General features: G+C 40.7%; 1 protein-coding gene across 7 annotated transcripts in view; it reads left to right on the top strand.

The window, feature by feature from the left end:
• Positions 1-13,503, top strand: part of CADPS (calcium dependent secretion activator) — a 428,787-nt gene that overhangs the window by 293,872 nt on the left and 121,412 nt on the right. For 6 of the 7 annotated variants that reach the window (XM_073230820.1, XM_073230821.1, XM_073230822.1 and 3 more), the window contains exon 13: positions 1,638-1,825. In XM_073230820.1, the coding sequence (XP_073086921.1) occupies positions 1,638-1,825 (188 nt within the window). Of the gene's footprint in view, positions 1-1,637; positions 1,826-3,730; positions 3,890-13,503 lie in introns of all 7 variants that reach the window. The other variant, XM_073230819.1, reaches the window with a different exon arrangement.

Below are 13,503 nucleotides of genomic sequence, written 5' to 3'. Positions count from 1 at the left end.
GTTTCTAAGATTTAGCATTTGGGGTAGCAGATGGAGTGGCAAAGAAGTTGCCTATAGGGGCAGCCCACTGCCTCGACTACTCTCCCGCCCTCGGCAGTAACTTATAATTTGAAATAGGAAAGATGCCGTCTTTCGTTGGCTGCATTGCTGAGCTGCATGTTGTCAATCGAAGATTACCCGGATCACTAATACAAGATCAGCGTGTTGCAGAGGCCTCCATCACTGTACCTCTGTAGCCTCTACCTGCCCGCAGTCACTCTCCCCTTTTCCCTTTTCTCTCCCAAGACAGACCAATATTCAAAAGATGACTCGGAGAAGACCCTCTAAGTAAAATTAAATTTATATTTAAAACAATCCAAAATTCCCATCTGACAAAGTACCACCTAAATTGGTTTATGGATTCCCCCCCACTATCCAAAAGTTCACTTTTGATCAGTGACCTATTGAATACCCATATTCCCTAACCAAAAGGAATCCAAAGAGGATTTTCACTTTTCTGAAATGGTAATTGCTTCTTTGCTTAATGCCATTTGGCCTACAAAAGGTTTCATAGGAATGCTCTACTTTCAGATAATGGGGGAAACCTGTATTTCTTGCTTTAGAAAGTTATCAAACCAAGAGAAGTGATTTAATTTCAGGGCTGGCCCAAGAGTGACCTTGAGGGACAAGTCCCTTGCCTTTCTGAGCATCTGTTTTCTTAATTGTATAATGGAGGCAGCAGTTTCTATCCAGCTGTGCCTCCCAATCTGCTCTGAGCTGGAGATTCCACCCATGTTCTCTTTTATAGGAGAACTGTGTCTGATCCTGAATCAAGCAAATAAATAAGAGAACTAATAATTGTCAATGGAAGAATAAAACAAAATGCTAAACCAGGCCACATGAAGCTGCTCCTCTCAGTTTAACTGAACCATATCTGCGTCACACCTTGAAAACTTATGTTGTTCTCTTTGGAAAGTTATGTTATTGTCTTCATTTTAAAATTTAAACAACATTGTCTTCCAAAGTGAGAGGATCTCTGGAGTAGGGCAGAGCTGGGTTTGAGTCCTGCATCTGTTCTGTATTATCTACAAGTCACTTAACAGCTCTGATTTTCACTTCCTCTTCTAAGAAATGAAGATAAACCTGCCCCGTCTACTTCACAAGATTGCTATGGACTCAGCAGAAAGTTCTTTGTCAAGAGTTAAGTGCTATACCAATTTAGGTATTATGCTATTATTTTCTCTTACCAGTAACCAAGACTTCACCCTGCCCCACCTCCAACACTCCTAAAATGTACGGCTCAGTGTTAGAGCAGTGGGTGAAACTGTTTCTGGCATCATGCTGTCTGCCCATCCACCTACACCACTCACTGGCTCTAGCATACTCGAGAAATGCCATGTCCCCTGAGCTCAGTTTTCCCAACCATCAGACAGGGATAATAGTACCTGAGGATGAGAGCAGACAGCATGCACAGGGCACTCAGCACAGTAGCTGGCGCTTAATAAGCAATCAGTAAGTGTTCACTTTGGCTGATTTTTAACCCCCTTCTCCAGTTACCCCCAACTCTAGCCATTCTCCAGGAAAAAAAAAAAAACAAAGACAAAAACAAATAAACAACCTGTATTTAAAAGAAAGTCTCTCCTTTCTTCCCCAAATAGGGGTGGTTCAGTCCTGGCCAGGTGTTTGTCCTAGATGAGTACTGTGCCCGAAACGGAGTCCGAGGGTGTCACCGACATCTCTGCTACCTCAGAGACTTGCTTGAACGGGCAGAAAATGGCGCCATGATTGACCCCACCCTCCTTCACTACAGCTTTGCCTTTTGTGCATCCCATGTCCACGGGAACAGGTAAGCACATGTCCAGAGATATTCCTCAAAAAAATGTTTAAGATCCTGGCAGCAGTTTATGACAGATGCTGCTTTGAGGGTCATCCCTAACCCTGTCCATCTCCGTCCCCTGAGGTCACAGCTCCTCCATTTACTAGCAGGGACACTGGATGGTAATTAAAACCGAGCCACAGTTTTCTCATCTATGAAACAGGGATGATAGTGTCCTCATGGGGTTGTGGAGAGGATGCAAGTAGAATAAAGGTCTCAGCACAATGCCTGGAGCATGGCAGGAACTTAACAAGTGTTAACCTTTATTGTTATTCTCATTCATTCCATAAATATTTAATGATTACTTACTGAATGTCAGGCACTCTGGCACACATTCAGCATACATGGGGAGCAAAAACTAGGCACCAAACAGAGTGCATAGAGATTGACACTCTGAGGAAGAGGAATAAAGTTCCACAAAAGCATTTAATAAATGAATGTGACTCAGCTGAGGTGGCAGAATGGCAGGGAGGACCTCCTTGAGGAAGTGAGCTTGGGCTGAGAACTGAAGCATGTGTAGGAGCCGAGTGGTTCCAGGTAAAAGCCGCAATGTGTACATGCCCTGCAGAAGGAGGAAGCCAAGTCCATTTCAAGAGCTGCAACAAGCTAGAAGCTGGGAGGCAAAAGTAATCACAATGCTTGTAATGTAACCACTAGCTGGAAGAACTTCAGAGATCACAGTGTGACCAGCCCCCTCATTTTACAGGTTTTAGTGACAAGACCAGAACATCAGTTTTCTTAGCTTTATACTAAGAACTCTCTTTCTTTAGACATTGCCCAGCTCCTGGAGGAAAAGAGACATGTTCTGAATAATGCAAAGCAGTAAATAATTTAAGAACATTACCATTTGGCTCTGAAGACATGGAATACATTTCCACAGTACCACAGCCAGTTTACTGTCCCAATGTATGTAGCCTCCCATCACTATAAAGAAAAGCCTACATTACCCCAGCCCACCTCAGCCAATAGCCAGGGAAGGCACACTCAGGGGAAACTAGGTGGCTTCAGAAGCACAGCTTGAGATGAAAAAGTTGCTGCTGTGGGGAAATTCACATGTGGGAGAATCCAGAATTTATGCATTTATTTTAAATCAGAACTGTGTCAGTTGCTCTATCTTTGCAAGCTATAGAACTCTGAATTATCTGTGGGATTTCTTCTCTGTTTTTCATCTCTCTGATGTGGTAGGTTGTATGAAATGCAACTTCAACATTTAGAGCTAGATAACAATAGCATTGTAGTTTTGAATATTTAACAGGCAACAAGGTTTTCATCATCTCTCATTGCTATAAGGTTCGCTAGCCCAGCACATGACCTTTTATTTGCATAAAGGAGATTCATGAAATCTTTGATACCTGGGGAGTATCTGTGCATAATTCTTCTTTTTATAAATATGTACACTTTGATGACTATCTGTTACAGCCTCTTGGACTGAATTCTTTAAAGAGAGAGAGAAGTTGCATTATATTCTCTGGGTTGTCACACTGTATTCTACATATGTTACTGAATAAGAAAGTGTTATAAAATAATGAAGTGTTTTTGTAAACTCCCTGGTAAACATCATCATGAATTATGATACACATTGTCTGGATTTCATATTGTAAGACTGCCACTTGATTCACAGTTACGTTTATACATCTTGTCATGGAAACAGTTTTGGATTTCTTATTTTCTTTTCAGTTCCGATTTTCCTTATGCAAGTTTGTATCCTTTTTTTTTTTTTTTTTTGCTTATTATTTTAGTTTGAATGCATTTGCTCTTGCTGTTTGATGCATCCTTCTTTTTCTTTCTTTTGTTTGTGCATGTATGTTTGCTCTTGATTCTCCTGTGCCTGGCCACACTCTGTGCATGTCCCATGTGACCACCCCCTCTCCAAAGTCAACAAATGCATGTATATCTTAGTGGGCTGCTACCAAATACAGACCCTGAAGGGAGCAAACCTCCCTCCCCATCTGAACCAGAGGCTAAAAAAGATACCAAAAAGGAATCCAAAAAAAGAAAAGATCCCAAAACCCAGGCAAATCCAGAGTCCAAAAGGTAAGAAGTTATGTGTGTATTGGCTTGTGTTTTTCAGTGTCTGTGACCTTCCCCTACCCCTCATCTATGGCACAGCTTCCACCTTAGCAAACAGCAAGCTTTGTGTTTTCCTGAAGTCTCTGTTCCTTTAAGGTTTTTCAGAGGTGCACTTTTAAAACAAATCCTAGCAATGGACAAAAGTACCATGTATTAGGACTGATTTTGAGGTGTCTAGTGACTCTTAAAACATGTTCATATTGAAAAAAACTGAGCAATATATGCACAGAATCATAAGTCGGATTGCTTTTTTAGTGGCATCTAGTTAGGGGTCTGGTACCTTACCAAGTCACTCATAATAAGCAACCCATGCTTTATAATTTTGAAATTATGTTAAAGGAGCAAATAAAATGGGTTGGCATAAGATGGGTTTATACATTTATAGTAGCTCTGTCATTTTCGGCAAACCTCCCTCAGTTCCATATTTATCTCATGAAAGGAATCTATCTCCAAATAATGATGTATAAAAAAGACATAAAATAAAGCCTATCACTAAATTAATGGCCCTTAGCAAAATCAGTTAATAATGAGCTCAGCTTAAGGGCAATTTTAAGCTCTAAATTATGTTTGTCCTCTCCTATTTCTTATGTCCTTAGGGATGCTCTCTTTGTGAAGTGATAAAATGGCAAATTGGTGGCCTTTTTTTCCCTTTTAAACTAGGTTTACAGTTACCTCCACCATTATCCAATGTCCTTCTTCACCCTCCCTACACTCACCTCAAATTAACACAAACATTTTCAGTTCTGTCATTGTGATTTTGAAACTGATATTCGGACCCTGGCATTGCTAAGCTACAACAAGTTCACAGGCAGGTGAGCTTTATGCTTTGGTATGAATATATTCACTGGAGTATTTCTAAGTCCTGAAATATATATGGTCGGTTCACTTGTAGGCAGGCTGAGTGAAAATACCAACTTTCACTGTGTAAAGAATGTGGCAGGCTGTCTGTCAGTATATACGGGTCCAATAGTGAATGAAGGTCAAAGAAGGGCCTGGTTTCTTTTGGACCCCCATCTTCTGAACATGATGTATGTAAGGATGGAGGTGACATAAAGTTTCTGTTTCTATTTCCCTGTGAGGGCCAGACTGCAAGGCAACAGCAGCTTGTAGCCAGTAAGAAAATGCAAAAAGAAATGTTGCAGGTGCCTGAGACAAGCTCCCTGGCTGCTGTCCAAGGTGCTGCATACTCAGTCTTGAAACAGAGCAGAGAATAAATGGCCACACTTGGAGCCTGACCTCTTCCAGGGCATGAAAAACTATTCAGAAGGATCTTGAATGGTACTTTAAGAGGCTTATGTGTCCCAGGGTCTGTGTTTGCATTGAATTATTTTAATGAAGAAGAAATCATAATATTAAATACCACTTGTGTAGCATTCTGTGGCTGACAAAGTGTTTCCATGCATTCTGTCTCATTTCCTATAACATTGTCAGGTTAGCTGTTTTTACACTGATTTGCAGATGATGAAACTACATGACTGAAAATTAAGTGGCAAACCCATTTAACCTGAGTTCAAAGTTCTTCCCCTTTGTCCAAAATCAGTACTGTACATAGATTCTAAAAATATGATTTTTTATCCACATAAATCTAAGATGATCATATCTCATTTCTGTGTCTTAGTCTTCTCATCTGAAAAATGAGCACATAGAATCATAACATCTGTAATACCCCATCAACCTCTAAAATTATCTTCTATGAGTTATAACAACAAATGAAATACTCCATTGTAAAATTTCATAGGTAAAGTTTAATTAACATAAAGATAATCACTGCCACTTAATAAGGGCTTGCTATATTATATGGCAGACACTGTATTAAGTGCTGTTCACATACATTATCTCATTTTATCCTTATTAGATCCCTATGAGATAAGAAGTATTATTCTCATCTGACAGGGGGAGATGACATTCAGATAAGTCCAGTCACTTGATCAATAACAAATAGGTGTGTGAGCCCGATTCAAACATGGATTGTCTGACTTTGAACCTCGCTTTTGTAATCTCTCTGCCTTACTTCCTGCCCAGGAATAGCACATGGGTAGGGTATGGGATGCCAAATTCAGCTATTTAATGAGTTTCAACGTTTCCAGATGAGATACTATAGAAGTCAAATGAATTAAGAAAGAATTTTCCATTTTTGCCCTAAAGATATCCAAAATCAGTTTGGCCCATCTGGTAATCTTGGTCTGGTGGAGAAAGCCAGAGTATATGTGGAATTTGAGACCACATGAGGAGAGAGTCTCCTGTGAACACTAATTCACAGCCTTTTGGTATCGTGGAAACCATTTCCTAAATTCTTTCACAGCAGTGAATACTGTTTGCACGTGGAGACATTATCTATTCTTTGACCCAGATTAAGAAGGAATTTATGACTTATGAAAACAAATGGACTTTTAACTGAATTTAACTGAACAATGGAGCCCATTCCTATTGCCATCGCACAACCAGCTTCAAATTAGGTAGAAGATAGCCTTTTACCTAATTACTAACTTTCTTCCCATTAATAACTCAGCATCCCCAAGGTAAAGTCAGAGCCAGAGTTGAAGACAAGAACTCATTAGTGACTGCTCAGGTACTAATGACCGAGTTTCTCCCACCTTCTCTGGAAGTCTATGCCACATCTCTGTGAAAAACTATGCCTACGCAAATCCAAACATCTAATCAACAGTAGACACATTTTGGTCCATCAGGAAGATATTTGCTGTTCACAATTCCAAGCCCCAGAAGATATGGAACCAGCCATATGTTTGGCATCTTTTAGAATAGTGGTTCTTGACTGGAGGTGATCTTTTTTCCCCAGGGGACATTTAACAATGTCTGGAGATATTTTCCATTGTCACACTGGGAAAGGGTGGTGCCATTGTTACCTAGTGGGTAGAGACCAGGGATGTTTCTAAATATCCTACAGTGCACAAGATAGCCCCCTGCAAACAAAGCCCCAAAATGATGAGCTGACATTTCTCCTTTTTGCCTGGATTTTCTGTTTCTTTTACACAGACTTACTCTGTGTCTAAAGGCATAATAGTTGCCACCACTGATGTTCAACTTGTACAGTGGTTCTCACACTCTAGTTTGCATATGAATCACACAAGGAGTTTTTTTGTTTGTTTGTTTTTTAACAGAGAGTACTAAGTCCCATCCTCAAATAATTTGATTCAGCAAGTCTTAGATGGAGCTGGGAAACTGCACTTTCAATCAGTTCCTTCCCAGGTAGTTCTAAGGATTTGGTCTACAGATCCCACTTATTTATAGCCTTGCTTCTCAAACTTGGCTACACTGGAATCACTTGGGGAGGCCCCCCAAAATGCTGATGACTTAGCCCCACCTGCAGAGGTTCTGATTTTACTCTAGGAAATGGCCTAACCATTATGTTCTAATGTGATTCTAATATGTAGCAACATTTAAGAACCATTGACTGAAGGAACATGAGTTTGGGCCAGCCAGCTCTTTAAAACTGAACCCATTTTCTCAGAGAGGAAAGAAAAGGAAAATGTGAGTATGTTCAGCTGGTGGCACTTGGCGATCACAAAATCCACAGATGTAAATCGCTATATCTTCTAATTTTCAAATCAGCTCCTAAGGTTGTAGTACTTAATTTTCACCATAATATTTTTAGTATTCTTTGTAGATGACATTTAGATTAGCATCTCTTTGGTCACTGTCCCACGGTGACAAGGCAATCAAACAGCTCCGATGACTGCAAGTTGCGTCAATGTGCCTTGGATCCTTTTATTATTGGGATTGGAAATTTTTCTCATTTACATTATTATTTAACATTTTTTGAATGCCAGTGCTGCTCCTCACATATGGCCTGTGTGGAAAGTACATTGTATCAGCAGTGAACAAATCCGTAATGCCAACCACCCCAATCCAAAGTAAGCTGCATAGATTAATGAGTCTGCAAGCAGATGTAAGAGGGCACGAGTCCTAAAAATCTCTGCAAATGCGTCCAAGGATTCTTTGGGGAAATGTATTTGGAGCCAAGGTGCTGCTTGTGTGCAGAGACCATGTGATCCCTACGGGTTAGATTCGAGTAACTGAACAATCAGAGGGAGCTCAGCGTTCTCCTGTTACTCCGCCAGAGTCCCTAAGACAGTAAGGGGTTCCAGCCACTCAGCTGTCCAAGACAGAAACCTGGGAGCCATCCCTGACAACTCTCTGCCTCAGCACATCACAAAGATTCAATTCCCGTGCCCCGCCAACGCCTGTAAGTGTGTCTCAAGCCCATCCACTTCTCCCTCTCCTCAATGCCACTGCCTACCAGAGGGCACACCTTTGTCTTCTTTCCCCTGGACCACAGCAGGTGCCTTATTGACCACGTACTTGCCTGCATTGTTGGTCCCTCACTCCCAGTCCACGTCACGTAAGTTTCTCTTATGTCTCTTTTGTGAATACCTGCCTGGAAGTAAATGAGTAATTTTTGCATATGTATATTTTTTATTCCTTTCACTGTAATCTTGCCTCTCTCTCCCTTCTCTTCCTCTCTGCTTTCTCTTCCTTTCTCTCCATTTCTCTCCCTTACATATACCCATAATGACATTGCGTCTGGTGCTTTTTAGTTCTCCCTTCCCAAAAGAGAGAGAGAGAAGACTATGCAGCAAGGATAGCTCCGTTTTACTGACCTCTGAATACAGAACATAGTGGGCAGCCTGGATGGGGGATGACAGTGACCCCACATCCTTGGTCTCAGGTTGCACCCTGACATAAGACATTATTGCACTTAAGGACACGAGCACATAGCTAGTTGCCTTTCCAGGTCTGAGTCCATGTCGGCCTTGCATGTAGCTGCATCATGCTCCCTAAATTCTCAAGAAGAAGCTTTACCTAACAGGAAAGGCTTGCAAGAGAGAGAGGAAAAGTCCAAACACATTTCAAGTAAAAGTCTGCATCTGAAGGAAGAACTGTCTGTAGAGCTTGTATTCTAACTTTAAACCCACGTGACTCTTCCTGAGAGAGAGAAATTTGCCCCATGACAATAGCAGATTTTACAACTCAGACATAAAATCTTCTAAAATGTACCAAGTTATCTATCCTGTCAGTGCAATCTTTCTAGCCCATAGCAAACCATCAAATAATGTGCATTTCTCTTCTAAAATTCCAACAGTGTGTCATCTTGTGGTCATTGAATTCACTGGTGCAAAAACATTTCCCAATGTCACAGCCTTTTCAGGGTGGGTGTGATACCAAAACCCACTCATATTACTGGTCTGACCACTTAGCAGTTTATACACGGGGTGTTCAGTGTGGAATCTGAGGCCTAATTGCCTATGTTTGTCTAGAAATAAAGCAATTCATTTCTTATGCTCTTTGTCCTCAAAGAAAAATCCTCTATCATACTGGTTTTGGAAATTAGTGTTCTCTCAGGAAAAAATGATCTGCTTTCCTGCAATGAATGCATTTTATACCAATTTTTTCTATTCATCGGTTGGTTTCTTGCTTCATTTGGTACCTGGTCTGAACCTGAGCCACTTTGAATGTCCTATGTTAATAGGATCCACATTCTTAGAGATTGTTCAGCAGTGAGAGACTTCTCAGTCACTCCCATTCTTCTAATAGAGTGAGGGCACCTTCTGATATTGTTGGCTCATAGTTACATATTGAGAAAAATAATAAACAAGTCAGAAAATACCTCACGGTATAATTTTGCCCTCTCCAAGCCCCTTTTTTAAGTTGACTAATAGCCAACCTTTAGAAGCTTCCATGCACACTTGTAACATTGTAGAAACTGCTTGTTGTTACTTCCTATTTTACTCTTTGTGATACAAACACTTTGATATATTTGTTTTAGCAGCGTGTCTGAGCCGCGGGGCATCAGGGCATAATTAGAAAAGGGCAATGGGCTGGAGGGGGAGGAGAAGGAAAGGGTAAGGCTGGGCTTTAATAATGAAGCAGCGACTATGGGATGTGAGAGTCCTAATTACAATTTATAATTAACCTAGAGATTATACAAACCACCCAGATGAGCAAGCAGGGATGTCTCTTTTTGAGATGATAATACTTTGGCGCTATCTTGAATTTGTAGTTTATTAACCATTTGAAAGAGACAAAGGGAAATATTCCATGCTAGCATTAAATTCAAAGGTATTCTAAAAGTTGTAAGGATAAAGGGGTTGCTAGGAGAAGTCATTTTTTTCTTTTAAAGAGAGTGTGCTTGGTCTAAATATTCTACTTAGGGAGCATTGCAAGGAACATCTACTAAGATATTCTGTTCCACTCTAGCTCTTTAAGGTCTCTTGTTTCTGGGCTGGAACAATTTAGTAGCAAGTAGGATTCAGTTATTATGCTTGTTTAAGGACATTTTCATGGATCCATAATGTGGTCTTCAGGCATGCATCCATTTGGAGAGAGAGAATATATCATGTTTACGGTGCCTGCACCAGCATATGCGGACATTTGCATTTGGAGAGAAAGTATATCCCCACTTCAGCTGGAGTTTTACCCCTTGTTGGTAGTGCTTGGAGCTTAAAGCTTGTTGTATGCAGAGAAGTGGACACGCTTTCCTCTTTTGTTGAATTCATACATTTCTCTTTACACCTATATTCTGCATTTGATCACCAAATAGATGCAATATCAAAACACATCAATCATTGTAAGTGTTGAATTCGATGACCCGGCCTTCTTGTAAAGATATCTTACCTTTCAAGCAAGCATTGTGTGACCCAGCTTGCAATATAATGTGGAGAACCGTGCTAGCAGGATAATTAAATGCTAGCAATCTGTGTATTCACTTGGATGTGCAGAGACAATTTAACCACCCCAAATAGATGTATACACTTCCACAAACCCCATTGCAGCTTGATTTCTTTGACTCATTTGTTCACACTTAATTTCAAATATCAAAATTAAGTCTTTCCCATTAAAAACCTAGTACTTAATTGTATTGGATCAATCCTACATTTGTTTTAATAAATAGGCTCCAGCTCAGAGGTGTTTGGGGAAAGGGAGAATCATTTGCATGACTACTAATGTAAAGGATGGGCAGCTGGGTTAGGGTACTTTCAATCTGACACAAACACACACACACACACAACTCTGGATAAATTATTATTTGTGACATGGCTCAAGATTAGAGGCTGTGAGGAGAGTAAAGATGACAGAACTGGTGCTAACCACTGTGACAAGAACTTGAAGAGCAGCCGAGATGACATCTTTCCTATCATGCTGCCGAAAATGTCAACTTTGTGAAGGACAGTGAGAAAATGGTTTGCCGAAAACTTGAAAGGTGGATTCCAGAGATGCCCGCTCTGTCAGATGCAATATAGTCTGTTGTGGCTGGAGAGACCCATTTCTGGCTCCAGTGATGGCTCCAGGTGGGAGAGCATCCTATCCCGGACAGCGCTCCAAAAATGACTGCTCTTGACCTGCATATTATCTCAAGTTTGCAGAATCATGATATACAAGAAGTGAGTTGTTAGCCAGTGTGCAGTTAGGTGGAAACAGACATGACCAGGGACACATTTTCCTGTGTGTGTGTGTGTGTGTGTGTGTGTGTGTGTGTGTCTGTGTCTGTGTCTGTGTCTGTGTGTATGTTTCTAAAGCAAAGTTCAAAGTTGTCAATGCTTCTACTAAAATTGAGAGCATGGGAAAGGAAGGGACGTGTGCTTTATAAACTTAAGTTCAATATAGGTAAAAAAGCTAACTCTGGATCATCTCAGCAAAAGAGAGTTTACTGGGATGATGCTGGGAGCCTCAAAGGAAGGGAAGGGAAAACTGGGATCAAGGCAGCTACAAAGAGTAGGAAACAGGATGAAAGCACTTGTTCTCAGCCCTTACCTGCACTTTAGGATAACCTGGGGAGCTTTAAACTTGCCAGTGCCTAGCACTAGGACCTGCTGCAGACATATTGAATCACAGCTTGACGATGGGACCTGGAAAAGCCCTTGCGAGGCTCTAACATGGAACCAGAGGTGAAGAGCTACTACTGTGAGGACAGCCTGGTGAGGGCACAGCTGCTGGGTTCCACATCTTCCACCTGTTTCTTCTGTCATTCTTGCACCATTTACTCAACATAAAAGTTCTAGAAAAGAGTGTCCATTTGGCTGAGCTTAGGTCATAGTTCATCTGAGATGTATAGTGGCCATGAAAGGGAGGCTTGGAGGAAGGCCTTCAACATTAATAGCAGGAGAATAGGCACCTCAATTTACCCTCCCCCCACGAGACCCCACAATGTAGCCACTGGTCATTCCTCAGAGGGAAAGGTGGGTGTTGTTAGAAAGTAGCAATGGATACTAAGAAGCAAAAAATAAAATAAAATAAAGGGAGCAGAAGACACAGTAGTCCTGACTACTGACATTAACAGGACAGGGTGTTCAGGCTCCTAGATGTGCATTTTGAGTAAAGGCACATGTCAGCCTGGGATTTACTCACTACAAGCTTCATTCCCTCCCAACCACCTCATTCTTTGTGATTTCTTAACTGTTAAAAGTATTGAGAAAGAAACAAGATGGAGAGCCCGTGTTATGGCAATAATAGAGTCACCCCCAAATGTTTCCAGAAAAAAAGAAAAAGCATGGCCACTGAGAGACCCCAGTATAGTTCTTCTATTTATTTTGTAACCAGCTCTGCTTGGAATGGCAGGCACCCTGGAAACAGTGCAAATACCACTTTTGGGAGGGATTGCTAGCTTTATAAGAGGACCACATACTTGGAGAAGATCTCTGATTCCAAGTTCACCCCAACCCAAGGGAAATTGGGAACTCTGAAGCAAACAGGCCCTTTCAGCCACTGGAAAACTACCCACCAAATAGTTTTTTGTTCTAGGGCAGAAATTCTCAAAGTGTGGTCCCCCAAATAGCAGCACCAGAGAATGTGTTAGAAATGCAAATTCTTAGGCCCCACCCCAAATCTACTAATCAGAAATTCTTGGGGTAGGGTCCGGCAACCTGGGTCAAAGCAAGACCTCCAGGTGAGCCTGAGGTATGCTCCCATTTGAGAATCATTGCTCTAGGAAAAGTATTTTCTTGCTTCTACGGGAACAGTGTTCCCCAAAATACTGAATCGGGATTTTTCAGTCAGTAGCTCCATAAAAATCTGTCTAAACCTGTGCAATTAGCATTGACTAATTATAGGGGTCAATAGAAAAGAAATTAATGTTTGACAGAATTTCAAAACATAATTAGGTGAAATCAAACAAAGAAAGGATATTTTTTAACTGATATAAGTACAACCTGTGATCTTTGACAAATTGTATTTTTTCTGCTTGTCTTCCCAGTTTACAAAATAGCATCCCCTCTTACCCAGACCATTTCAGAGCAATTCTGGCAATTATAAATTACTTTGCATTTGATGTCAAATTGCAATTTTTTTAACACCTGTTTTTGTTGGTGAACTCTGTATCACATGCCTTACAGATGTATAGTTGTTTCATTTATTTTAAAACAAACCTATTTAACTGACATAGGCAATTAAGAAGAAAATTTAGGAAAAGCCTACAACAGTGATTTTTAGTCATTTACTTTTTTTGAATAGTGATGTTAACAGTATTCAGAAAGTAGTCCAAGAAGAGGTTGTCAGGTAAGCAGAAGCTGCTATTGACACTTTTATAGTTACAAATGTGAATCATCAGAACAAAATGAAAGAAA

This window comes from Manis javanica, chromosome 3 (assembly GCF_040802235.1).
Source record: "Manis javanica isolate MJ-LG chromosome 3, MJ_LKY, whole genome shotgun sequence".
NCBI lineage: Eukaryota > Metazoa > Chordata > Mammalia > Pholidota > Manidae > Manis > Manis javanica.
Note: the sequence above shows the minus strand (reverse complement) of the source record. Positions and strands in the feature narration are given on the sequence as shown.